Source organism: Gymnodraco acuticeps, unplaced genomic scaffold (genome assembly GCF_902827175.1).
Source record: "Gymnodraco acuticeps unplaced genomic scaffold, fGymAcu1.1, whole genome shotgun sequence".
Lineage (NCBI taxonomy): Eukaryota > Metazoa > Chordata > Actinopteri > Perciformes > Bathydraconidae > Gymnodraco > Gymnodraco acuticeps.
Window position 1 is genome coordinate 985,971 of NW_022992126.1, and position 25,618 is coordinate 1,011,588.

General features: G+C 42.5%; 3 protein-coding genes across 7 annotated transcripts in view; 1 reads left to right on the forward strand and 2 right to left on the reverse strand.

Moving 5' to 3' along the window:
* Positions 1–12,269: 12,269 nt before the first annotated feature.
* On the reverse strand, positions 12,270–20,001 carry LOC117537972 (zinc finger protein Gfi-1b-like). 3 transcript variants are annotated; one of them, XM_034203445.1, is made up of 6 exons: positions 19,672–20,001; positions 15,435–15,672; positions 14,992–15,206; positions 14,557–14,673; positions 14,290–14,455; positions 12,270–13,590 (listed from the first exon to the last, which is right to left on the reverse strand). In XM_034203445.1, the coding sequence occupies exons 2-6, from the start codon at positions 15,628–15,630 to the stop codon at positions 13,412–13,414; spliced, it is 873 nt and encodes a 290-aa protein (XP_034059336.1). In that variant the 5' UTR covers positions 15,631–15,672; positions 19,672–20,001; the 3' UTR covers positions 12,270–13,411. The 3 variants fall into 3 exon arrangements, with proteins under 3 accessions (XP_034059336.1, XP_034059334.1, XP_034059335.1); XM_034203443.1 differs by having other exon boundaries at positions 15,435–15,675; positions 19,672–19,999; XM_034203444.1 differs by lacking the exon at positions 19,672–20,001 and having other exon boundaries at positions 15,435–16,006.
* LOC117537974 (lysozyme g-like) lies at positions 12,472–13,201 on the forward strand. Its single transcript, XM_034203447.1, has 3 exons — positions 12,472–12,589; positions 12,837–12,987; positions 13,047–13,201. Exons 1-3 carry the CDS (start codon positions 12,539–12,541, stop codon positions 13,181–13,183), a joined length of 339 nt encoding a protein of 112 aa, XP_034059338.1. The 5' UTR covers positions 12,472–12,538; the 3' UTR covers positions 13,184–13,201.
* A 1,038-nt stretch (positions 20,002–21,039) lies between the features above and the next one.
* The window catches only part of si:ch211-239f4.1 (EVI5-like protein), a 36,804-nt gene continuing 32,225 nt past the window's right edge, over positions 21,040–25,618 (reverse strand). For 2 of the 3 annotated variants that reach the window (XM_034203441.1, XM_034203440.1), the window contains one exon: positions 25,079–25,396. In XM_034203441.1, the coding sequence (XP_034059332.1) occupies positions 25,079–25,396 (318 nt within the window). Of the gene's footprint in view, positions 25,397–25,618 lie in introns of all 3 variants that reach the window. The other variant, XM_034203439.1, reaches the window with a different exon arrangement.

The window sequence follows — 25,618 nt, forward strand, 5'->3', positions numbered from 1 at the left end:
GATTAGCCTACCAGTTAGTCTCAAAAAGATTGTTTCAAACTTGGCTGTGTACAAGTACAGTAGTAGTAGTAGTAGTATAGTAGTAGTAGTAGTAGTAGTAGTAGTAGTAGTAGTAGTAGTAGTAGTAGTAGTAGTAGTAGTAGTAGTAGTAGTAGTAGTAGTAGTAGTAGTAGTAGTAGTAGTAGTAGTATCTGTACAAGTGTATGAACCGTTAATACAATAATTCACATTTAACTTTTGTCTTTTACTCATGTAATCTTCTATTTTTTAGTTTAGTCAGTATACAACTGCAAAATACTGTCCTACTATTTATTACTTGATGGAAATGTTGCTTTCTCAAGTGTTGTCGGGTGGGATTAATGGAGGATATCCGTTTACATATCAGAATGGAAAAAAGGAAACTTGCAGCAATTTCCTGTTGTACTCAGTGCTGAACTTTTGTGCATCATCACAACGATAAAAGAAAGGATTTTTATTTTGTATAAGCTGAGAAATTAGTGAAATGTACTTGAAGTGTCCTGAAATAGAGTGACTTTAAAAGATTTATCATGGAGCTTATTACTTTTTTTTTTAGCAAGGACTAAATCTGAAACTTATGTGCAAACATCAGCATTCGTTCAATTGAAAAAGGACATAGTGGAATTTGCACAAATCATGCAACATTTACTGTTTTATCTGTCTACATGCGAGTGCTCTGCCCTGCTACAGTCAGTGGGGGCAGTTTCTTGTAAATCAGCTGGTTTAATCTTTCTCCACCTTTTTCACTTGCAAACCCACCCAGGCCCATTCTCCCCATCTGCTGGAGAGAAATGGAGAGAACAGTCCACACGGAAATGAAAGTAAATATACCGGGCTTTAAAACAAAAGGGACGAGGTGTACATCTCCCTCTTTAAAGTTTCATAGCTTTTACTTGTTTAGGCAAATGCCTGATAACTTGATTAAACAAGTTTTGTTAGGAATATTTGACACCAGAGTCAAACCTTTAAAACATATAGCTCATAAGATTAAACTTTGGCACAGGACCCCTTTAAAATTCATGGCCACAATATGTAAATGCTTATAAAATGATTTTTGTTTTTTTAAAGTTGTTGATATGTGAAGGGTGAGAATTTCTTTGATTCACAGGATTGTATCTTTTCAGACTACACAGACTGTGTATGTAATAGTGGCTCATGTTTGTAAAAATGATTTGGTTATGTAACTGTAGAGTTCCTTCAAGTCCTCTAGCAATGTCCTTATCTTGATAAAAACTGATTGTAGCGGCCAAAACCAGATAAACTCAAAATGAAACTGCCCCCGAGGCACCTGTTGGAGAGTTTTACGTCCAAGGATCAAGTTGCGATAGTATCCTTTTCGTACATTTATTTTCATGATCCAATATCATCAAAGGTGCATTGAACAGGTTTCCTATACTTGTCATTCAACTTTTCCTATAGCTTTTACTCGAATCACCTTGGTAAAAAAAACATATGCCTATGCTGGTGCTCTATTCCCAGCACCACCTAGCACCTGCTCCTAATATGTAGCAATATAAAGCTCCTACACTGATCTAATCATTTTATTATTAGAAGGTTATGCTTCTTGAAACTACTGGTGCCTCGTGGGAAACAGCTCAGCAGGACAAGCTGGGATACTCAGGGAATCACAGAGAGAAACACAGGAGCTGATTTGATGAGAACAATTCATATAGCCTTTATCTAAACCTCTTTTTGTGTAGTTGTTCTTTATCTATGGATTTAGAGGGAAATACATAGTTGTTGATCTGGGGCCATGTTCCTGTTCTCTGTTTTTATTTATTTATAAAAGGTGTGAGGGCTTCTCACACCTTGACACAGACGGATGCAGGCAGGATGGAAAAGTAAAGGTCATAAATCAACAAAGTTGGAGGTAGTTATGGATTCCATCCTGCTCTCATCGATACCATCATCTCCAGAGATTCCAGGGTGGGAAATGGATTGCAGGAAGGCTGGGGAGACTTGACCCAGGCAGAGGCCACATACACTGCCGAACATTACTTTGACCTGTTACATCAGAGAGGGCTGTTTCTTTGAAATTAGCTGGTATCATTTGAATTTCCTTTGCTTTTATCGATGTCAACCACCTCACAAAGGGGGGAGTCATAGTGAAACTGAAAGTAAGCATGCCTTATATAGCTATATCCTGCAACCCTGCAACAGATTCTCTTGATGAGAAGGAAACCACCAGAAGACAAAACAGGTGGGTGCCTGTGTTCATTTAACTTTGATACCATTTAAAGGTGGGGTAGGTAATTCACTTCAGAAACACCTTTTGTTATATTCCATGTGTAACAGATGTAAATATGCAGTGAGGTTTATTTAATTTAATTTTGTATAATCACACAAATTCTGTGTTTTATATTATTTTATTCTGTGTTCTTCATTTTATTGAATGTTAAATACCTGGGAAGGTCGGAGATCAGTGGGCGGAACCCCTGAAGTGTGGTCGCTGTGCTCAGGAGTTTATTGTTGTGAGGACTTTCCCCCCTATATATGGTGTCCCTCACGTTTCCTTTTCCCTTTTTGAAAATGTTCCACGTGAGAGGAGTCACTGTGAGGGAAATGTATGTCAAACTGATCGCTTTATCTGTTGTCAGTCATTAAACAGAGATCGTCTCAACTTTACGCTGGCTCGGGTCTCGTCCATTATCAATACAACGCAGAGACCGCTTAACCGCACCATGGAATTTATCTCGTGCCCTCATTGGTCATGTGCGCATTCGTGTGAGTCAGAGCCATGGTGTGAGTGTTGCAGGAGGGGCTCTGTAAGGAAGTCTGAAGGAAGGGTAGATTTTTTTCGGCTGCGTACTTTCAAATTCTAGCGCACTCGAACTGGTTTCTCCATTCTCTTACCCTACCTTTAACTTTCAGTTTTATATTATTATAATTACTCAACGTGTTACACAAGACCATATTATCTGTCTACTTATTATTCTTTTAAAATAAATATTGTTTGCAGCTCATTTAAACGTATACCATGTAAGATTATGTATGTGTATATATGGGTATATATGTAAAAAGCATGTAATGTGTTGTGAAGGCGTGTGGCGCAGTGAATTAGTGTGTTGGTTTTCAGGTCAGGGGAGCACAGGTTCAAACCCCACTGCAGTCAGAATGTCGTTGTGTCCCTGGGCAAGACACTTCACCCCAAAGTGCTCCTGTGGGGATTGCCCACAGTATTGTGTATGTAAGTCGCTTTGGATAAAAGCGTCTTAACAAGTAACATGTAATGTAATGTCATTTGTACACAATCATACCAAAATCATACCAAATGTTTAACTTAATTTTAATTAAGGTATCATGTCCTTTTTGCGCAGGTGTCAGCGTCTTGATTCACTGCCTGTCATAAATTAACTTTTAGTTCCAGTTTTAGGAGACATTTTTATGACACGCCTAGCCAGGAGCGCCGCCAGTGATTTTGGGCCCCATGAAAATATATCACATTGGGCCCCACCACCTGGCACAGGCCACTTTGTTTATAAATTACCTCGAGGGCCATACCAAATGGTCTAGTGGTCCGGATACGGCCCGGGGGCCGGAGGTTCCCCACCCCTGCTTTAATATAATAACATTAGTATTAATATCATAACCAAAATGTTGGTGATTAACATTTTGTTTACCTAATACAGACTGATCACTCAACGCTTCAAACTGTCCATCATCCAAATAGACTAAAAGCAGTTTTTTGTTTTATATAGATCATTGGCTATGTGGGAAAATACTGTGTTTGAAATGTATAATTAAAATTAGATGTTAGCTTTTTGTTTTGATATAGGCTATATAATATATATATATATTTTGTATTCCAGTCTCCCTTCAAATAATGTTAAGTGGCATGTCATTCAACACAATGCTGCTCACCTCCTTCAGTTGGAAGAAAAGCTGGTTCAGGTTCAGCCTTATGGGGGGACAGGGCTGCTGAGCTTAGAGATGGATCTGTTGGACCTGGCACCAGGGGGAGGGACAACTGATTTAGTATGAATAGGAGCTAAAAATGTGCCTGCCTTTATTAAAGGTATGTAGGTAAGAATGGAGAAACCAGCTCGGGTGTGCTAGAATCTGAAAGTACACAACCGAAACAAATCTGCCCCTTCCTTCAGACTTCCTTACAGAGCCCCTCCTCCAACACACACGAATGCGCACATGACCAATGAGGGCACGAGATCAGTTTGTGCACAGTTGGAAGGCTGACAGGCAGGTAGGCCATCCAATTATTTTAGCCGGGCCGGCTCAGATGATTGGCCGTGCTTTTTACAGTACTACGGCTTCCACAGATGACATTTTTGTATGTATTTATTGTCAAAGCATTTAATATATTCATTGCTATCGGGATGTTAAGAGCATTCCATGGAATATAACAAAAAGTGTTTCTGAAGTGAATTAACTACCCTACCTTTAAATGTCAGCTAAAAGAGCAGTGAAATTAAAGACCTCTGAATTTTCTGTAAAGATATTAACAGTAGGCTACTTAATGTCAGCTTAGTACAAATAAAACATTAGCTAACAGACTAATTTCCACCACTCATGGACCACACCTTTTCTTGTGAAAAACTGGCTGACATACTGTCACCCTTTAGTCCCTCTCTCTTGTCTTTCTCTCCTTTCTCTTCTTTTCTTAGAGCCTGACTTTTTGAGTAGTTGAGACATGGTACAATACACGTACGGACTAGCATCCCTCCTCACATGCTTTCACAAGGCTTGTTTGAGACGCGTTGCGGCTCGCCTCGAAAGTAGACGAGAATAGCCGATCGCAGCCGGGGGAGGTCTCAAAAAGCTCGCCTGAAGTCGGACAGCTCGGGCTGCTTCTCAGGTCGATTAAATGAAATCCTTGCTTCCCTCACTTGCGTCGTTTCCCTGCGTTTAGTCCCTCCCACCAGGGAAGCATGGAGGGACGCAAGGAAACCACGAGAAGCAGGGAAATGAGTTTTAAGAGCAATGGGACGTCCTTTAGCGACGTCCGTTTGTGATGACGCTGCACAGCTGATCGTCTGACAGCAGCTCTGTCCCCGTTGTTTCCACAAACACCCCCGCCTCTGTTAGTACACATTTACTGACACAAACATTTGTATCATCTGTTGTAGACCCCAATAAATAAAATAAAATAAGAACTAATTCTCAAAAAAGATAAACGCCATTCTTAAAATTTATAAACGAACAATAGTTTGATTAATATTGATTAGAGTGCACAATAGAAATAAAATAATTGAGAGAAGAAAAAGAGATATGTTATCTATCAAAACCCAGTTAGATTAACATTCATTGGATTGCACACTTTGTTTGTTTGTTTGGATATGTAGTAAATTAACATTTTAATAGCACTTAATGACTGACTGAATGGAAATGACAATAAATGAAAATGTAAAACGAAAAAAGCGATCATGAAAATGTTTCCAAAAAATGAATTAAATGATTTTTGACCACTTTGTTGTTCAGATATATCACATATTTGTAACTAAATGATACATGAATTGAAACAAAACACGGTATAAACTGAGGAGTGACTCCCGTGAGGTTCATGTATTTTCTTCACTCTGCTCTCATGTCAAGAAGCATCAGATCAGTGCATGCACTGCCTCGTCCAATCAGTGAGCGATACACAGTAAGGGGGCGGGGTGAGTATCTGAGGATTTCATCGGAGGATGGTCTGGTGGTTCCTCGGTTATCGCTCCTCCATAATCGCTCCTCGCTCCTCGATCCTCGGTCCTCCGGCAGAAATAAGAGCCATGGGACGGTACTCAAGATGGCGCGGGCAAATCAACTTCCGGTGAGACCGAGGACCGAGGAGCGAGGAAATGAAAATAGTCGACCTGAGAAGCAGCCCCTGTCGGACAAAATGACTAACCATCATGCAACGCACTAGCAAGACGTTGATCGCAACTGCGCAGGTCTCGCTTGTCTCAAACAAGCCTACTCTCTGCAAGTGCCGGTGCTGCACTGCGTTTGGAGGCAGGACCAAACCATTACATGTAAATAGAAGGGCGTGTACAGAGGCTTTGGATAATTAACTTTTGGAAGAAAATAAGTTAAATGAATCGTAAGTTTAGTGAGTACTTTATCAATATAACGTTCTATTAATGTTAATTATTGAGGATTGATGAAAGGTTACTTACATTTTTTTTTCTTAATGTTCTAAACATTTTGGGGCCCCCGTCAGTCACGGGCCCTTAGAATCGTCCTAACTTTTCACCCCCTTACTGCGCCTAGCATCTTTGCCAGTTTTAACAAAATATTTTTGACACGATGATTTTAGTAATTGGATGTCTGTTTTTTAATAGAAAATAGGGGAAACCCTGTTTTAAACTTAAAACTGCTGTACCGCCTTAAACTACTGGGTGCGTTTGATTGGGAGAAGACCTCTCAGATAATTCGGCTCAGAGTAAAAATATCATAAAATACAAGATCTTAAGTTATCATAGAAAAAAGCTGAGCTAATGTTTGCTCGCAGCCCCTCCATTACATGTCAGCCAAACTAGAGACACTGTGATTTCTAACTATTGTAGTGCCGTGAAAAGAGAGTCGGAGGCGGTGTATTAAGAATGGAGTTCCAATCTTTATTATCCATTACTTTCAGAGAGGTTAACACATGCACTGCTCTGCCTGATGAGCTAGCAGGAATGGCAGCTAAAGCTACAGGTGTTCCCCACTAAAGGGTCCGTGTGGCAACACAATAAGCAAGGTGAATTATGTCCAATAACGTGTCACCACACAAGCCCCCCCAGAATTCACACATAAACAAAATCAGCATGGCGGGGAGGAACGACACGCCGACCCCCACGACTCCTGAGCACGGGAGTCGGAAAAGTGACTCCCGCCTGTGCGGCCCCCGGAAGGGGAGGGACCGGAACAACAGGTCTTAAATCCGTGACAGGGGACGAGGCCGGGGGGCGGCCCCGTCGCGGAGGTCGAGCCAGCACCACAGGCAGAGTTGGGTGTAACGCGTTACAAAGTAACGCGTTACTGTAATAATAGTACTTTTATCGGTAACGGAGCAGTGTAACGCGTTACTTTTATAATTTAGTAATCACACTACAGTTACTAACATTGCCCCGACACGCGTTACTTCGTTACTTTTATAAAATAATCACACTCACTGACAGACAAGAGGGGTTTCCGCCGCAGGTTTATATACATGTAGGCCTATGTAATCTGCGCGATTTGCGAGACCACATCTCCACGTGCAGTGCTGCATAAACATGGCTGAGTCTTTTCATCTGTGAACTCCCTCAACGGGGCCGCTCGCTCTCTTTTGTTGATCGCCCTCTCACGGGTGAACAGTTCAATGTCCCGCTTCATTGTAGGAATTCTGCCATGTCTCTACCACTTTAGTTTGACCATCTCTGTTACTAAGTTATGGAATACTAAATAAATAAGTAATTAGATACCTTACCGTTATGCGCTCATAAAGAATGATAAGAATAATGCGTCTTGAACTGGTTTCATTAATTAGTGTCTTGACGTTTCACAGACTGTTAGCTTGTTGTGTGGCTGGTAGCCTATTTGAGAGCATATAAAAAGAAAGACTTGTGTTATGTCTTCCTTAATGCAATAGTAATTGGGGGTGCAAGTGGAGTCTCGCAGAGGCAAAACTGTGGCGCGCACACTGTAGGTGCACCGCAGTCTGCGTGATCTGCCTGTAGGGAGGGGCGGGTCGGCCCTGCGAGTAAAGTAACGAGTAAAGTAACGAGTAAAGTAACGAGTTACTTTATGTAGAGAGTAACGAAGTAGTGTAATATATTACTTTTTTTTAAAGTAATATGTAATATGTAATATATTACTTTTTTTTAGTAACGACCCCATCTCTGACCACAGGCTGGTCCAAGTCCAGGTGAGCAGCCTTCACCCGGTCCACCGAGACGTGCTCGGCCTTGCCACCCAGGTCGACCACCAGGTGCTTGTCCCCGTGCTCCAAGACCCGGAAAGGCCCATCATAAGGGGGCTGCAGGGGGCCTCTGTGCGCATCGTGCCGGATGAACACGTGCTCCGCCGAGCGGAGCTCTGCGGGAACCTGGGACACCTGAGTACCGTGCTGAGTAGTAGGGATCGGAGCAAAGGCCTCAGCGGCGTCACGCAGGAAAGCCCGCTGGGCCGACGCCGACCATGGAGCCGATGCATTTGGGAGGAAATCCCCCGGAACTCTCAGCGGCTGACCGTAGACCATCTCCGCTGTAGAACACTAAAGATCTTCCTTAGGTGCGGTCCTCAGGCCCAGCATCACCCAGGGCAGCTTGTCGACCCAGTTACCGTCCGTAAGGCCGGCCTTGAGGGCCGCCTTCATGGAGCGATGAAAGCGCTCGCAGAGGCCGTTAGCCTGAGGGTGGTAAGCGGTAGTCCTGTGCAGCTTAACCCCCAAACCGCCTGCCACAGTGTTCCAGAGCTCGGACGTGAACTGAGAGCCCCTGTCTGAGGAAATGTCTGACGGGGTGCCAAAACGACACACCCACGTTGCAATGAAGGCCCGGGCAACGTCTGCGGCTGATGTCGAAACGAGCGGAACCGCCTCCGGCCAACGGGTCGTTCTGTCCACCATGGTGAGGAGGTAGGAAAACCCCTGAGAGGAAGGCAACGGACCAACCAGGTCAATGTTGACGTGATCAAACCTCCTCTCAGGCACCAGGAAACGCTCCAACGGGGCCTTCGTGTGGCGGTGCACCTTAGCGCGATGACAAGCCACGCACTCCCTGGCCCAAGTCCTCACGTCCCTTTTCAGTCCTTGCCAAACGAACTTCGCCGCTACCAAACGCACCGAAGGTTTAACGCCGGGGTGTGACAGGCCGTGCACAGCCTCGAACACAGGACGCCTCCAGCTGGCAGGGACGACAGGCCGCGCCAGGCCCGTAGAGACGTCACACAGGAGAGTAATGCCCGCGTCGCCGAACACCACGTCCTCCAAGCGCAGCCCCGCGCTCTCCACCTTCAGGGCCTGGACGCCGGGATCTGTGACCTGGTCTGCCGCCATGCGAGTATAGTCCAGGCCCAACTGGAAGGCACCGATGACGACCCTGGAGAGGCAATCAGCAACCAGGTTCGACTTGCCAGCCACGTGCTTAATGTCCGTAGTGAACTCCGATATGTAGGACAGCTGCCGCTGCTGACGTGCCGACCAAGGCTCCGCCATTTTTGACATGGCGAAGGTGAGCGGCTTGTGGTCGACAAACGCCGTAAATTCACGGCCTTCCAGCATGAAACGGAAGTGCCGCACGGCCAAATAAAGTCAGAGGCGCTCCCGGTCAAACGCGCTGTATTTGCGTTCTCTAGGCGTCAGCTGGCGGCTGAAAAAGGCGAGCGGCTGCCAAGCGCCCTCCACCCACTGCTCTTGCACTGCGCCGACCGCGTAGTCTGACGCGTCCGTGGTGATGGAGATGGGAGCCGTAGATGATGGGTGTGCCAGCAAAGCCGCCTGAGCCAACGCGGTCTTGACCTCAGCAAAAGCGCCGTCCGCCTCTGCTGTCCAGTCGATCTCCTGGACGGGGGTCTTGCCTTTCAACGCTTCATACAGCGACCGCATGATGTGTGCGGCCCGGGCGATGAAACGGTGGTAGAAAGTCACCATCCCCAGAAACTCACGGAGCGACCGGGCTGTGAGCGGGCGAGGAAACGCCGCAACAGCCTCCACCTTCGCTGGCAGAGGTGTCGCACCGCCCTTGGTGACGCGGTGCCCCAGGAAATCGATGTCCGACACCCCGAACTGGCACTTTGCAGGATTGATGATTAATCCGTGTTCGTTGAGCCGTGTGAAAAGGGCTCGGAGGTGGGACAGGTGCTCCTGCACTGAAGCGCTGGCGACGAGTATGTCGTCGAGGTAAACAAACACAAACGGCAGGTCCCGCAGCACCGAATCCATCAGGCGCTGGAACGTCTGAGCGGCATTCTTGAGTCCAAAAGGCATCCGCAGGAACTCAAAAAGTCCAAAAGGCGTTATCACTGCTGTCTTGGGAATGTCCAGGGGGTGCATGGGCACCTGGTGGTATCCACGCACCAGGTCCACCTTGGAAAACACCCCCGTACCGGCCAGATGCGCCGAAAAGTCCTGAATGTGCGGCACCGGATAGCGGTCAGGCGTAGTGGCGTCGTTGAGTCAGCGGTAATCCCCGCACGGGCGGAACCCGCCGTTCGATTTGGGAACGACGTGCAGGGGGGAAGCCCAAGGACTGTCGGAGTGGCGGACAATGCCCAGGCGCTCCATGGTTGCGAACTCCGCCCTCGCTACAGCCAGCTTAGAAGGGTTCAAACGCTGGGCCCTGACGTAGACAGGAGGCCCCCCGGTAGTGACGTGGTGCTCCACGCCATGCTTAGTGGTAAGCGCAGAGAAGGTGGGTAGCGACAGGTCTGGAAACTCGACCAACAGTCTGAGAAACGTGTCTGCACCTGACAGCGAGCCTGACAGCCCGTCGTACGCTGCGCTGCCAAGTATGCACACGAGGGAAGAAAACGTTAAGGCATCAACCAAACGCCTATTCTTAACGTCCACTAAGAGTCCATGCGCACACAAAAAATCCACTCCGAGGAGGGGAAAAGAAATGTCCGCTGTCACAAAATCCCAGCTGAAACGCTGTCCTCCGATGCACAAACACATAGGCCTCACGCCGTACGTGCGAATGGGACTGCCGTTAGCCGTCGTCAATCGCGGTCCGTGCCCCCCACGGGCGACGTCTTCACTCGACGCTGGAACTACGCTCCGTTGAGCGCCCGTGTCACACAGAAACAAGCTCCCCGAAACGCTGTCGCTGACGAAGAGGAGCCTGCACGTGCCGCCGACGCTCAGAGCCACTACTGAGCGCCGGCCCCTCCGTTTCCCGGGGGTTTGTAGCTGCACGGAGCGATGCATCTCTTCGCCCTTGTCCCGAAACGTGCGTGGTAAACGCACTCTCCGGCGTCTCCACGCCGGCTAGCCACAGCCGTGTCCGGCCTCCGCCACGCTTTCTTGACTGCCGGTGGGCCGCTGAGCGTCGCGGCTAACGTCTCTGCAAAAAACGATCCGCTTCCTCAGCCAAAGCACGGGGCTCCGTGACAGGCGTGTTGGCCAGCGCCGTCTGTACCCGGGGAGGCAAGTGACGCAGGAAAATCTCCGTGAATAAAATCCGGGGATCTTCCCCCCCTAGCAGATTTAGCATTTTCTCCATTAGCTGGGATGGCTTGCTGTCTCCTAGGCCTTGAATGTCAAGTATCTGGCGGGCCCTCTCCTTCCTTAGCAGATAAGCTAAATGTCTTAAGGAGAAGGGCCTTAATCGCCTCATATTTGCCATGATGTGGGGGGGCTGCGATGAATCCCACCAACCTGGACGACGTGGAGCTCCCCAGCGCTGCTACCACATGGTAGTATTTTAGGTCCCCGTCACGGACCTGTCGGCAGGCGAAATGTGCCTCCACGTGTGCGAACCATGCCTCCGCGGCGTGCTCCCAGAATTCCGGCAGCTTTATGAAAACATCGCGCTCAGCCATGTTCGTTAATTTTCCGGAAACTTTCTCGGAAAAGTCAGGGTCACCAGTGTAGTGCCGTGAAAAGACAGTCGGAGGCGGTGTATTAAGAATGGAGTTCCAATCTTTATTATCCATTACTTTCAGAGAGGTTAACACATGCACTGCTCTGCCTGATGAGCTAGCAGGAATGGCAGCTAAAGCTACAGGTGTTCCCCACTAAAGGGTCCGTGTGGCAACACAATAAGCAAGGTGAATTATGTCCAATAACGTGTCACCACACAATACTGATTTATTTAGGTTTACTCACCGGATCCGTTTGTTTTAGACAGCAGGAGACATCTGCAGATAAATACTTTGACTCCCAGTAAAACAAAACCCTAGAATGATGAACAATGAAGGAAGCTGTGGACAATAGACGGTGTATTATAGTTTTGATTTAGAGACCCCTAGTGGCAGACAATGACGGTTTGTCCCCTCAGGATCCCACACTTTGCAGCCTTCTACAGATGAGTTATAATTAGCTGAAAAAGGAAAAAAAGTAGTATACACTGTAGTCTGTAAATAAGGCCTACTTAAATGCACTGCTATTAGTATACGATTGTATTCAGAGCCATTACTTACATTTTAAGCAAACTGCTTTCAAAGTGAGAGCGATGTCACGTCATTAGAACATTTCTCTTGAAGTTATTGGCCATTATTGTTAGATATTGGCACTCATTATTTAACTTATTTTCTAGTAATTTGTTTTCCCTTTATTCCTTTCCAAGTATCCAGGCTTTATAAATCAAAGCCTAGAATAAACTCAAATGGACGAATAAAGGAGAAACATGGGAAATGGTAAGAGCTTGTTTTGTTTTACTCTTCTGCTGATGAGACAAATAACAGTCTACATACATTATATATTTTGCTGCGCTACGTGTAGGCTGAGATTCAAATTTAAAACATACCTTTACTCAAGATCCTTTTTGATTCCATGTTGTCTGTTTTCTATCAGTACATTTTCCTGAGCTCCTCATGCTTTCTAGGTGTGTTAATGAAAACTAATCTGCAGTAATAGGCTACATATTTGGAGGGAATGGCGACATCATGAGAGTTGAAACAGATGGTGCCTCAAGGGAAACAGCTCGAGCGGATTATGGGAACGACAGCAAAGGTACACTCTGCAGTGTAGAAACACAGGAGCTGATTTGATATCTACAGTACAACTACTTCAATATTTTGACAATGATAGATGAAAGTTTGTTGCAAAAAGGCCAAATTCCTGTTCTTGGTTTGATATCCATTAGGTGGAAGGTCTGTATCACGTGACATGGCACAGGCTGATGCAGACAGAATGAAAAAGTACAGTTCTAAAATCAACACAGTGGCAAAACAACATGTGTTTTATCCCATTTCTATAGGTTGATGTTAATCCAGATGGAGGTGCACACGATCCAGAGGGTGATTGGGACAGCGAGGAACACCTCAGCCAGGCCACCGAAATATTGGTTGATTTTATTAAAATAATCCAGAACAAATTTCCTAACTGGAGCAGGGAGCAGCAGCTGAAAGGTTTGTTTTACTGAATCAGTAGACCGTAGTGCACCAACTCTGTTCAAACTTTTAATTACGTTTGTTTGCAGCCTACAATGTAGGGGATGGTAAAGTCAAGAACTATAAAGCTGTGGATTACTACACAACACATGGAGACTACTCAAATGATGTTGTTGCCAGAGCTCATTGGTACAAAGAAAAAAGGGACTATTAAAGCCTTTTTAAAAGCTGTTCATCACAAGAAAAAATTAAGTAAATGATGAATGAAAACCCTGCTGTGTTATTTGCCAAAACTAAATAAACATAATTCAAAAGTAAACACTGTATTTAATATGAGAGAAACTCAGAGTAGTTTTTTTTTCTGGAAAAGAGTTGTACGTTTTCTGTCCTGAATGTGATGTCGCTGGTTTCGTTAAAAAAAAAGGCTGAGGATGGGTCAGGGTCAGCGGTAGTTGCAGTGGTGCTCCTGGTGCTGCCGGAGGTCCACTTTGTGCTGGAAGCCGTAGAGGCAGCGAGGACAGCGGTAGGGCCGCTCGTCCCTGTGTTTACGGCTGTGGGTGATGAGGTTGGAGCTCTGGCTGAAGGCCTTCCCACATATCTGACACACATGGGGCTTCTCACCTGGCACACAAACAGAGCAAGTTATTTCAATACATAGGATGTTTAAATATTCATACATGAGACACTGTTCAGAGCTTTTGTCCAGCATATAGCATTTACACATATACATGTATAGTAGTGGTGTTCACATTTTCCTTTTTGCAGTAATACATTTCCTTTTTTTAAATGACTATTTATTTACTAATTTAGTTTGTCCAAACATGTAATTTCTCACACATACAAAACTGTATTCTTAATATAATATAAGTCAAACAAAACAATGATACATGCCATTTGGAAGGCCTAAAATCCTAAATCCTAAAGCAGTTTTTTTACGTGAATGAAAAACTGAGTACGAAAATCTTTATTTTTATTTTTTTAAAACATCAAGACTTCATAAATAAATACAAATAATTATTAAATTGATAAGTTTAAACTAAATTACAATTTGTATACACATCTATGGGGATTATATCATAAAAAATGGTTAAATAAAGCAAAAGTGCTATGCTTGCTTTTTGGTCAATAGCATTAATAGGGATGATGTGTTGGCGAGATATTCTAGAAAAAAAATGCTATGTGGACACCTGGTGGTTCTCGGGCTAATTTAAGTCTTAGAAATGAATATAAGTGATGTATGGAACATGAAATATTAATAATAATGATTCAATATTAGTTATCTCAGTCTATTAAACACATAAAGACGTGACACAAACCCACCGGTGTGTATGAAGGTGTGTTTCTTCATGTCGGACTTCTGGTGGAACCTTTTGCCGCAGTACTGGCAGGGGTACGGCCGGATGTCTGAATGTATGAGGAGGTGAGTGGAGAGGGTGGAGGAGCGCTTGAACACTTTCCCACACACTGTACAGCCAAACGTCCTCTCCTGAAACAACAGGCACTGTGTTTAAGGATTCAGGAGTGATGGGCCCCATATGTGCATGAATTTGATTATTTTAGTGGAAGATAGTACGATTATTTACTGACCTTGCCCCTGCATGGTAACCGCTCACTATCTGTCCTGCTGGACTTGATGTGTGCTGATGAGCTGCTGCCATGACTCTTGCATATGTGAGTCTTCAAACTTGACAGACATGATAATATCTGCAAAGAGAAAATGAATACAATTAAATGAAAGTGAGACTTCAGGAGAGTAGAAGGTGGGAAACCAGTTCAAATTTGAAAAAGTTGTTATGACCTTTGACCTTGTGCTGTCTTTTTTTCTTGTGCATTTGTATAGAAAGACTCGGTCCTACTTACTACCGTTAGGTAAAAAACATGTCAAATTAACTTAAATGTATTTTCTTGCACGGCCAGTATAACTTCATCACTTTCAACCACGTCCTGTTCAAAATCAATCTATCAGTTAACACAAGCTAGGTCTACTTTAAATGTCTCAAATGAAACAGAGGGATGTCCTACTTTGCTACAGATTGGACACGCTTGTCTCCCGGCACTGATCTTCAAGCACTCCCTCAGGATGTGAGGGTGCTGGGTCAAACATCCCAGTCCCACAGACAGTTTGTCTGGATATCCTGAGCGTACATGAGGCCTGGACCAGACCGCTGGTGTGTGAGGGCAAGACTCGACTTTCTCCACAGGACTAAAAGGACTGCAGGACTGAGCAGATCTACGGTCTGAGAACAAAGACAGACAGGTAAGTGGACTGAACTTCTTATTCTGATATTCTGAAACTTTGAATTGATGCACTTTTGTCAAATTGAAAAGAATAAGTTAAACTCAGTTAATTTAATAACGGCTTACGCAATAGTCCGACAATATTTAAATACAAAAATATTTATTCTGGATCCCAAACAGGCTGCTTACCAAAAAGTATTGTGCTTTTTAAGTCAAATTTCACCCACCATAAATTATGGGGCTGAATGGCTGAAGGTCACTTCCTTTAGAGTGGCTGTCTGCAGGCTGCTGCAGCAAAGCGATGGGCACTGTGCTACCATCGGGACTTCCTGGTGTGGAGAACTCCAGGGGTGTGTCCCAGGCCCCCGTCTTTTTTACAAGGTAGTGAAGCCCTCCCCGCTTTACCAAGAAAGAACGAGGCATCACACAATAAGGAGGAAGAACCGCTCAAGACCTAAAATCAGTCTTCTAGAGAGGTTAAGAAATACAATGCCAATGTTAGTTACGACAGTCAAGTGTAACGATTGAATGTATTATTGATTTAATATAATGGTACACCCTACATTTTCACACAGACCAGAAACTTCTTCGCATCTAAATCTGACCTAATACATATTTGTATTTTATGAAGAATAAACCAGAAGAAATGTGTAACACTGTGCAGCATTAGTTCCTATGTATGTACCACTCGATATACTTTTGGTATTGCCCAAAAGAGGGCAGCAGAACTGTATACAATGGTTTGTTTCCTGCATCTGTGTAAACTCTGCATTAACATACAGTATACCATTTAACAAAAAATAATCAAACGTCAAAACATTTTTTGTTGTAACATGTTATGTCATGATTTGTTACTAGGTTAACATGTTGATGTTACAAATGATATCAAATTACATTTTTGTGTTTAAATGGCAGGACAATACAAGGCCCTATATTAAGTGTAACGAGAAATGTTTTCTCATTACAGATGTTTTCAAGGTCTCGTGCCGGATGTTGTTTTGCACAGAGATGCTCTAGACGAGGTGATGTTTTTGGTCTAATGATTGTTCCCTCTAGCCCAGTTTACCAGGAGCCCCTAAGGATGATTTGTCATATCTACCAATATAATTCATTTTCTTATTTTTTGGTCTTTTAATTTCTGCTTGACAAACTCCGGTTAGCCTGTCATATGTTTTTGATCAGCAGTAGATTACTTGATATTAAAGTCCACTGCAGAGATGTTTCTCGCATGTGTTAAGCTACATTACGGTAACACTGCAGGTGAAAGCGAGCAAATCTAAATGAAACTGACACTTAGAACTACATTTATCAGAATTGCAAATATATCTCTTAACTGCAACACATTTCATGACACAGTGCTAGCACTCAAAGGTGAAGCTGTTAGGGAAAGTGAGGTGTTAAAAAAACTGTTACCTAAAAGTATTTTTGAAATAGTTAAATGATAAATGAGAGGACTTGAATAATTTAAAAAAAACCTGCTGTAAATGTTTGTATTTTCTCCTGGATAACAGTAAAGCATCACTAAACGAGGACAAAATCGCTTTTACAAAATAATGGTCACAGCTTCTACGGTAGCTATTCTCTGAAAATAAACGGCTGGCACGATCATAAATGATAAGATTACTAAAGAGGATTGGCGAGACAGAGGGATCTGTTGAAATGCTCCAACAAATGAATAAGACTTGTTTCAAATGACCCTACTGTAACATGACTGGATTATAAAGTTTGTATCATAATACCAGCCATGTTGAATCAATTTCATTTCATTATCTACGGGACGGTTCATTGTATGTTACACCTCGAAGCCGGTTGTCTGCAACGGCACTCAGATATTACACTTTAGTAAAAGTACCAATACAACAATGTCAAAATACTCCCATACAAGTAAAAGTCCTGCATAGAGTTGAAGTGAAAGCATCATCAGCTAAATATAGTTTAAAAAACTGTACCATTAGTTGACTTTTTATCACATAATACATTTTATATGATGATATTTAGATCATTAGAACTCGCAGTGACCACCAACTGGCGGCCCGCGGGCCTCATCCGGCCCGCCAGACATTCTCATCCGGCCCGCACGACGGGGGTGACTGTGGCGTTGGCGGAGTGGTTACTGCGTTCGCCCCCCACCCATATTTTTTTTGTACAACGTCTCGTGAGTAAGGTGCAGTACCGGAGTCCAACAGAGAGGCAGCAGCTGCAGGACAGTAGACTGCGTACTGCGAAACCTTCCCTGCCTTGAATAAGACGTGATCCTTCGTTGTGAAGAGTCTGCTTTGTGCGCTCCGCACCACAGCAGTAGGCCCGCTGCGACAGAGTCCAACAGAGAGGCAGGAGCTGCGGGACAGTAGCCTAAGCAGGGTTGGGTTGTAACGGAATATATGTAACGGCGTTACGTAATCAGAATACAAAAATCAAGTAGGCTAACTGTATTCAGCTGGCGTTACATTTGAAAAACGAGTAATCTGATTACAGTTACTTTCGTAAACCTGAAGTGAATACATTTTGGAATACTTATTGGAATTATTGGTGGAAAAGTTTCCTCACAAAATGTAATATTCATTACCGGCAGAACTGTGTGCACACTGCACAGCGCTGCAGCATGTCTGTGAGCGAGAGAGAGATGCAGCGTCTGTGAGGCCCCGCCCCCGCACGCAGATGAGAGAGAGATCTCTTAAAAATATATTGAAAGTTAGAAACGGAGATGGTTGGATAAAATGTGCAAGATAACGTTTATGTAGCATTTATTTATTGTCGAAATTATGACATTTCATAACGGGATCAAATCAAAGTGAATGGCCTGCTGCTGCTGAATGCATGGGGCAAGTGACTGGAAAAAGTTATTACATCGTTTCAGATAATAATAATGATAATTCATTCTATTTAGGGGCGCCTTTCAAAGCACCCAAGGACACCTTACAATTCATAACATATTCCAAGGAAAGGTTTTAAGACAGTACAAAGAATGCAATCCGGGTGATGTTTTTGATGTGGGGTGCAGATGAGAGGGAGCTGTCCAGAATGACGCCAAGATGTTGTGTTTGAGTTCTTGATAAGCCATTAAAACAGTAAAATAAGTGTCTCCTGTGCACCAAAACATACCCATCTGTTATGGAAAAATAAAGTATTCTAAAAGTAATCTGAAAACGTAACTGTATTCTGATTACTTTCAGAGTATGTATTCAGTAACTGATTACATTTACAAAGTAACCCTCCCAACCCTGCCTAGAAGTGATCCTTCGTTAGCGTGAAGAGTCTGCTAAGCTTTATGCGGTCCACACTACCTGAGCGTGCTCCACTAGCAAACACCCCCCCCCCCCCCTTTCTGGGCTATATAAAAATCGCTGGCCCGCGATAGTGTCTATTGGACACATTTTGGCCCTTGGACAAATGTAGTTGGTGATCCCTGAACGTATAAGAACCATTTTACTTTTGCAGCTGCTCAAGTAGGAGCTAGCTTTAACACATTTATTTATATATATATAGTTCAAGAGACTCCTAAAATAAAATAATAGGGTAGGATCCATGTTGATGTTTTGGGTTTTTCACTCTTAGCTTTCTTGCGAAATGATAGCCGTTATGATGGATCTTTTACAATTGTTTATATTAAACCATCTGAATTTTAGATGCAAAATGTTTACAACCAATGGACTTGTGAATCAAGATGAGGGTCAACAAAGGGCACGCTGCTTTTTGTAAGGGGATTTAAGCAAAAAACGTTATACTGTAGAAGCATTTTCACGAGCATTTATCTCATAACTTTCTTTTTACTAAAAAGTGTTTTGTATGCAAAGTAAAGAATTGTTAGTTTGCAGTGCGTGTTCTTACGTACAACTTACTTGTTTGTTTAAATCCAAAATACATTTAAAAACATCAACCATTTTATGTTGAAAATATATGTCCTAAATAAAAGCTGATGAGATGGCATTAATTCAATAACAAGCTCAAATACATTTTATACGATACATTCAGCCATAAAGAACTTTACCGTTCAGTTCAGAAGGATAAGAGTTAAACTGGTGTTGATTATTGAACAAACATTATGAAGTGTACAGTCAAACTAAACAAGTTATATGTCCTTTCCTTGACAGCTTTCTCGTGCCTTATATTTATTTGATCTGTGTTAGCGATAGCTCATTAACAATTGTGTTTATAACTGTAATTTTAACAGATAACTCATCTTCTGACTGACATCACATTTAAAAATGATGTGATCTTGTTTTAGGCGTTTTCCCCTCTATATAATTACTGAGACAATTAAGAGAAAGATCCGAATGACATTACATAACAAGATGATTATCACCTGAACTCGTAAAAAGTAGATTTGCAGAATAAAGATCATTACTTCTGAAATAATTCAACACTATTAGTTTGAGCCTTGAGGGAAAATATTGACACATTTGAACCTAAGTAGCTTTTAATCACCTTAAATATAGTTTTCAGAAATAAAATGGAAATACTCACCAGACTTTTAAATTCCAACAGTTCTTCTTAATGTCACACATACACTTTGTCAACTACTTTAATAGTGATAAAAGACAATGTGAAGTCAGTGTGTAAAATGTGAGGTCAGTCTTGTTTGTGAGCCGTTGATCTTCTCTGCAGGTCCGTGATGAGAGTAAAAAAGGACGAGGAAGTGTCTCAGCTCTAACATCTCTGATGCGACAACCACACTGCTTCCTCACACACAAACCCACACACTGCACACTCACTGCACACTCACTGCAGCATTACATCTGTCCAACTACTTTAAAACAAAAACAATCTACTTTCTGATGCAAGTTGTTAATATATGTTGCAGTGGTTCACAAACTAAACCCAGCCACAGATTATTCTAGGGAAGACAGATAAAGCAGATGTGAGAGGAAGAGCTTGGTGGACGACTTCTTCAGAAAGTGTTGACATACTATGTTGACACACACACAGTTACAAAATAACCATCGGGGTCAAGTTTGAACAGAAGCTGGTTGGTGTAACAGCACATTCCCTTGAATGGAATTAATTGAAAACAATGTTAAATGAATTGCAGAAAGAGACACAGAAAGAGGAAATGTGAATAATAAAGGTGTTAAATGTAAAACACTATTAAACACAGACCAATACTAAACAGATCTACAGTATGTGTTTCCCTAACAAATGCACGTTTTACTCATGGTTGAGTATCAGTTGTCAGATTCAATGTTTAGTGTCAAATTTCATTATGACCTAATAAGATGTGTTGACCTTGTTTTTCGTTTTATACATCTTTGTGCGTGTTAATGTCTTTAAAGGCTAAAATCCTAAAGTTTCTCTCCCACACTCTCAACCCCCGCCTTAGCTTCTGTAACATAGTGACATCACTATGTAACACTTAAAAACAGTCAAATTGTATGTGATAGGCTAAGGGGTGGGACATTTCTAAGTGGTTGACTAATCACAACAGAGCCGGCCAGCTAACCAATCAGACGGACTGAGCTCTGGTTTCAGACAGAGGGGGAGAAGAGGTGCTGCAGCACAGGCAGTATGAGAAAAATAAAGACCGGTTAAAGCAGATAAACATGTCACAGTAAAGGCAAAAAATACAAATATGAACCCTGACAATTAGCATATTAGGGCCCCTTTAATGTTAGCTTAATCTTTTAGTTTAGTTAGCCGTGCAACCCTTAGCAACACCTGGCAGTTACAGGGTCTGTTTACATATTCAAAACAATTAATCTCTAAAATAAAACGTATTTTATTGTAGTAATGTGTAAATCACAAACAACACCTTAATATAATGAAGTTGGTTAATAATTTAGCATTGCTAAAATACGGTTCACATTTAATAATCCCCCAGTAAAAAAACACAATCAACACATTTGGGCCATTGCAAAGGCGCAATGTCAACGTTTATTTTGTATCATTCATAGGATACACAACACTGAAATGATTTTTTCCCCCATCATACTGGAATTCATATAATCTTTACTGTCATTATATATATTCGATAACAACATCTGTTGAATTGCAAGACAGAAAGAGAGGGTGAGCTAGTTCCTGGGTATGATGCTGTGGAAATCAAACGGCTGTCACATACAGCACATAGTACATCGGAGAAATCCTACTCCAGACTAATCAACACTTTTTGTGAGGAAGAACTCACATGTGACTCACAATTTTGCTCTGCATTGTCTTTTTTCCCCACTTTAGATCAGGGCAATTGTTGGATGATCCAGTTTCAAGATGATACATCTGGAGCAACACAGTGTGAGCGTATTTCAGTCCACACATCACTTTATATTACATGGCTGTTTAATGAAGGGCTGTAGTGGCTGACTGTCAATTAAACACTTGGTAAACTAACATGAAGTCGCTAAGCAAGTGTGTAAAACGACCTACCTGTATGGCACATTAGGATGTTTAATCAATATCGTCTTGTGTAATGCTGTTAGCAGGAGAAACCAAAGTAGGCTGGTAATCATAAAAATAATACTAAGGATGAGAGCTTGTACCATATTAAAAGTAATTTACAAACATATCAAAAGGTTTTTGTCACAGTAGATAAGAGTTGTATTCAGACAGTGGTGAGCACAGAGCACCATCACTGTGTTGCAATGTGTTTAAGACACTGAGCACTGATCTTACTACAGATTAGGGTTCATTTTGGAAAGGAAACTGATACTCAGCACTGAATAAAAGCTTCTTAAATTTCGGACTTAAATCTAAATTAAAATAATTGATTTAAAATCCTGAAGATTTGAGTTAGTGATTCATCTGACTTAGTTAGTGATGGGGATGTTTTATTGAAAAAGCTCCCAGCGATCAGATAGAAATGCTCCAAGTGGTTACTCAGAAATGCAAAAGACGAGAACACATTTTCCATTTGTTCACACCAGAACCAAACTAATAATTGGCCCACAGGACCGATCGCTTCACAATGTTTAAAAAAAAGAAAAAAGAAGAGTAACGGGTCACGTTATACAATGAAAATAAGTGGGACCATGTGTCAAGTATTTCTGAAAGAGTTTACTGGAACATGAGAGAATGAAAGTCGCCTATGTTTTCAGACCCATGTTGCCTTGTGCATTACATGAATAGCATGCAGGCAACTGCATCAGGTCCAATGCGAAAATCCATCTTTTCCAGTTAATCCTTTCATCCATCAGTCAAATAAATATGATAATATGATAAGAGCCATACATATGTGTTGTAATAAAATATGTTTAATAGAATGATCTTAAGGATTATAACTTTACTAAGTGAGGAATTCAGCCTAAGTCTGATCAATCAAAGAGCTGCTGCCAGTTGGTGTGACAGCACCGAGCACCCAAACACTTATTCTAGTGTATAGATTTCAGTTGCTACACCCCTCAATGACCAATAAAAGCTGTTATTTGCAACAGTATGGTGGGCAAACCAACATCCTCTTTCCTTATTTCTTAGAAGACTGCAGACACCCTCTCCTTTGACATTCCTTCATTTGGTTCACAGAAACGTTAGTAATGAAAGTCGGTCTTTTGAGAGTTTACAGAAAATCTGAAAAAGAAACTGAAGTGCAAGGCAAAGTCAGAATGGATGATTTTGAATCACAATACTTAGATAACGTCAAGCCTGCAGAGCTGAATACAATAAGAAATTAATTGATCATCCACACCATTTTGCACTGCTTAACTTCATAAGCAGACTTCCTCTTTCTCTGTAGTGAAAAGAGCGGTCACTGCTCTACATTTGTCACCTTGTTTGATATATCTATACACACTCGACATCTTCAGTAAAACTTGACAGACAGTGACACAGCTTTAAATTGTTTCCTTATACTTTGTCCCTGTTACACTGTATATTTTATATGTCTCCATACATTTTACAACCCTTTTTCTCTACACAGAATATATTAATGTTTGATATGTAAAATATTTTTCACCCAGACCCTCTCTGTTATCCCTTTCAATATTTAAACTACTCTCTCCACTTTCATCGGCCCACATGCTGCAGTTTTAGCTGTCAAAAAGTGATATGAGCATTTGAACTGGAGAGTACAGATCAGCACTGTTACCTGAATTTCTTTGGGCTCGTATGGGACACTGACAATTGAAGGAATTGTTTGATATTCTGGGTGAGAACGAAGACTGAGAATACTGTCATGGTTGTCTGTTAGATATGAAGCTACAGGGGTTGGTTGTCTCATATTAGCATAAAGACTGCAAACAGGGGAAAACAGCCAGCCTGGCTCTGATGCTAACTAATTAAAAGTTGTGACTTTGAAAAGGGAAATACCAAATCTTCCTTTTACAAGTTCAAAGTAAACATACTAAGCCATATTGCATGTTTGCTCAAGGGATTAAGCTAGCTGCATCACCCTTATTTGTAGTTAATAAGCTAACATTAGCAAACACCAGGTAGCTCTTGCATTGTAGCTGTAATTTTAATTGACATTTCTGAGTCAGTTCACTGACTTTATGATGTAACATATTCTTCTTTGTTACTGTTACTTTAGTGTGCCATTTTAAAATGTCAGTTCATGTCAAAAAAACGTTTTAAAATGATGGATGAATATGCAATGGCTAAGCTAGGCAAACTATCTGCTGGCTGTAGCTTCTTCTTTTTTACAGACTTTTAAGGAAGTGGTGTCAACCTTCTCATCTTACTTTCAGCAGGAAAGCAAGTTAATGTCAAACAATTCCTTTTTAATTGCACATAAACAATGATTATGCGTTTGAAGAAAAAGCACAATAGCTCCATGGAATAATCAAGTTATTCAATGTTCAGTTTTTTAAGGATTTGTTCAGTCTGCACAGTAGCCGTCACATAATCTATGGTAAACAGGAGGTTACATGTTGACCTCTAAAATATTACACAAAAAAAGAACAGAAAAACTAAATAAATTCAAAATCATAGCAGCACATTTTAGTCTCTGAAACACACACAGTAAGTAAACCTGTAACAGACGACTCGTTGGCACAAAGGACAGTGTAGAAAGTTTGGCCTCTGTCGGTATCTACACTCCTATAGTTACATATACATATATATAAAAAAAATAAGAATATCAAAATAAATTACAACATATATAAATAATTAAAAATGACAAAAACAAAAAAAGATTTGGCAACATTAAGTTTCTTCCTTTCTTTTCTTGGGTTGTGATGAATATGTTTTGATATGAGGTGTTGTATTAACTCGCCTGGCTTCTTGTCATCTGCAAGCCACAGACACAGACAGCACACATAGTATGTTAAAGAGTTCATGATTCATTACTGAATGCAATCTTGTGATATCCCTTCAGTTTGATGGGTTTATATTCCTGCACTGCACCTCTTCCTCTCACACTCACCAACTTTTCATTTCTGATACTTCTCTACTACCGAGAGGTAAATTGATCACTAATAGATTTTTTGTGTGTGTTTCTGCCAATTTAGAGCATAAAAAGGGAAAAGAGAGGATAAATAACTCTGAACCAATCAGGAAGAAGAGTCACATAGGGTAGACCGAGCATCCAGTGTCACCTTAGCTTAGGGAGTTATTTTCTGTCTACCCATGTTTCAGTCATCCTCAAAGTCCCAGGTCCTGGTCTGCTGTGCGATCTCGAGCAGCGAGAGGCAACAGCAGTCTCATTGGCCCAGATTCAGTCCATATTATTGGGTGTTACATGTTTATGTTTGGATGGTGTCTGGAGCTGTTTGTCTTTGTCAGGGAACATAGGAATGGACAGCGTGGGGAACACGATGGTGGAGATGAATGGGGAGTAATGATCAGGAGAGGTCCAATCAATGCCACAATGTCTGCATCGATGTAAACACTGGAGAAGCGAGTAGGATTATACAGCCCGTGTTTACAGAAGCAAAGTCTTGTCCTGTAGAGCTCTGGCATCTCTTTAGTTCAAAGAAAGCAAAATAAACCTTCAGCCCCTCTCCAGGTCTCAGTTATCCAGCGCCTCGGCGCACACCATGCTGCCATACAGCTGCTGAGGGTCCGGATGTGTCAGAACCCGCTCCTCTGCCTCGCTGTCTGTGCTACCCTCACTATCGAGGCAGGCAGACGGGTGACACTGGCTGGACAGGCTGGGGTACAGGGCGTTGGGAGGCAGCGGGCTGGGGAGGAGGTCCTCGTCCGAGCTTAGGTAGTCCCCCTCTGCGGAGGTGGGGCTGGTCAGACAGAGATCCTGGTAGTTGGCACTTCCTCCTCCACTGCTCACCCTGGAGCTGGGGGCGGCCTTCTGCCCTCGCATCTGCCTGATCTGAATTCATAAAAAATATTTTACTTTAGACCAGGGGTTCCCAACCTTTTTTCCCAAGAGCCCCCCCAAATGACTCCTGTTGGAAGTTGCGCCCCCCCCCCCACACACAAAAGGGGGGGGGGGGGGGTTACAGCGGTAATTAAAGTTTAAAAGTCTCAAAAATGCTACTTCTACTGTCACAAACTGGATGAATGTGAAGTATTTTGTTAAAGGAGGATGAAA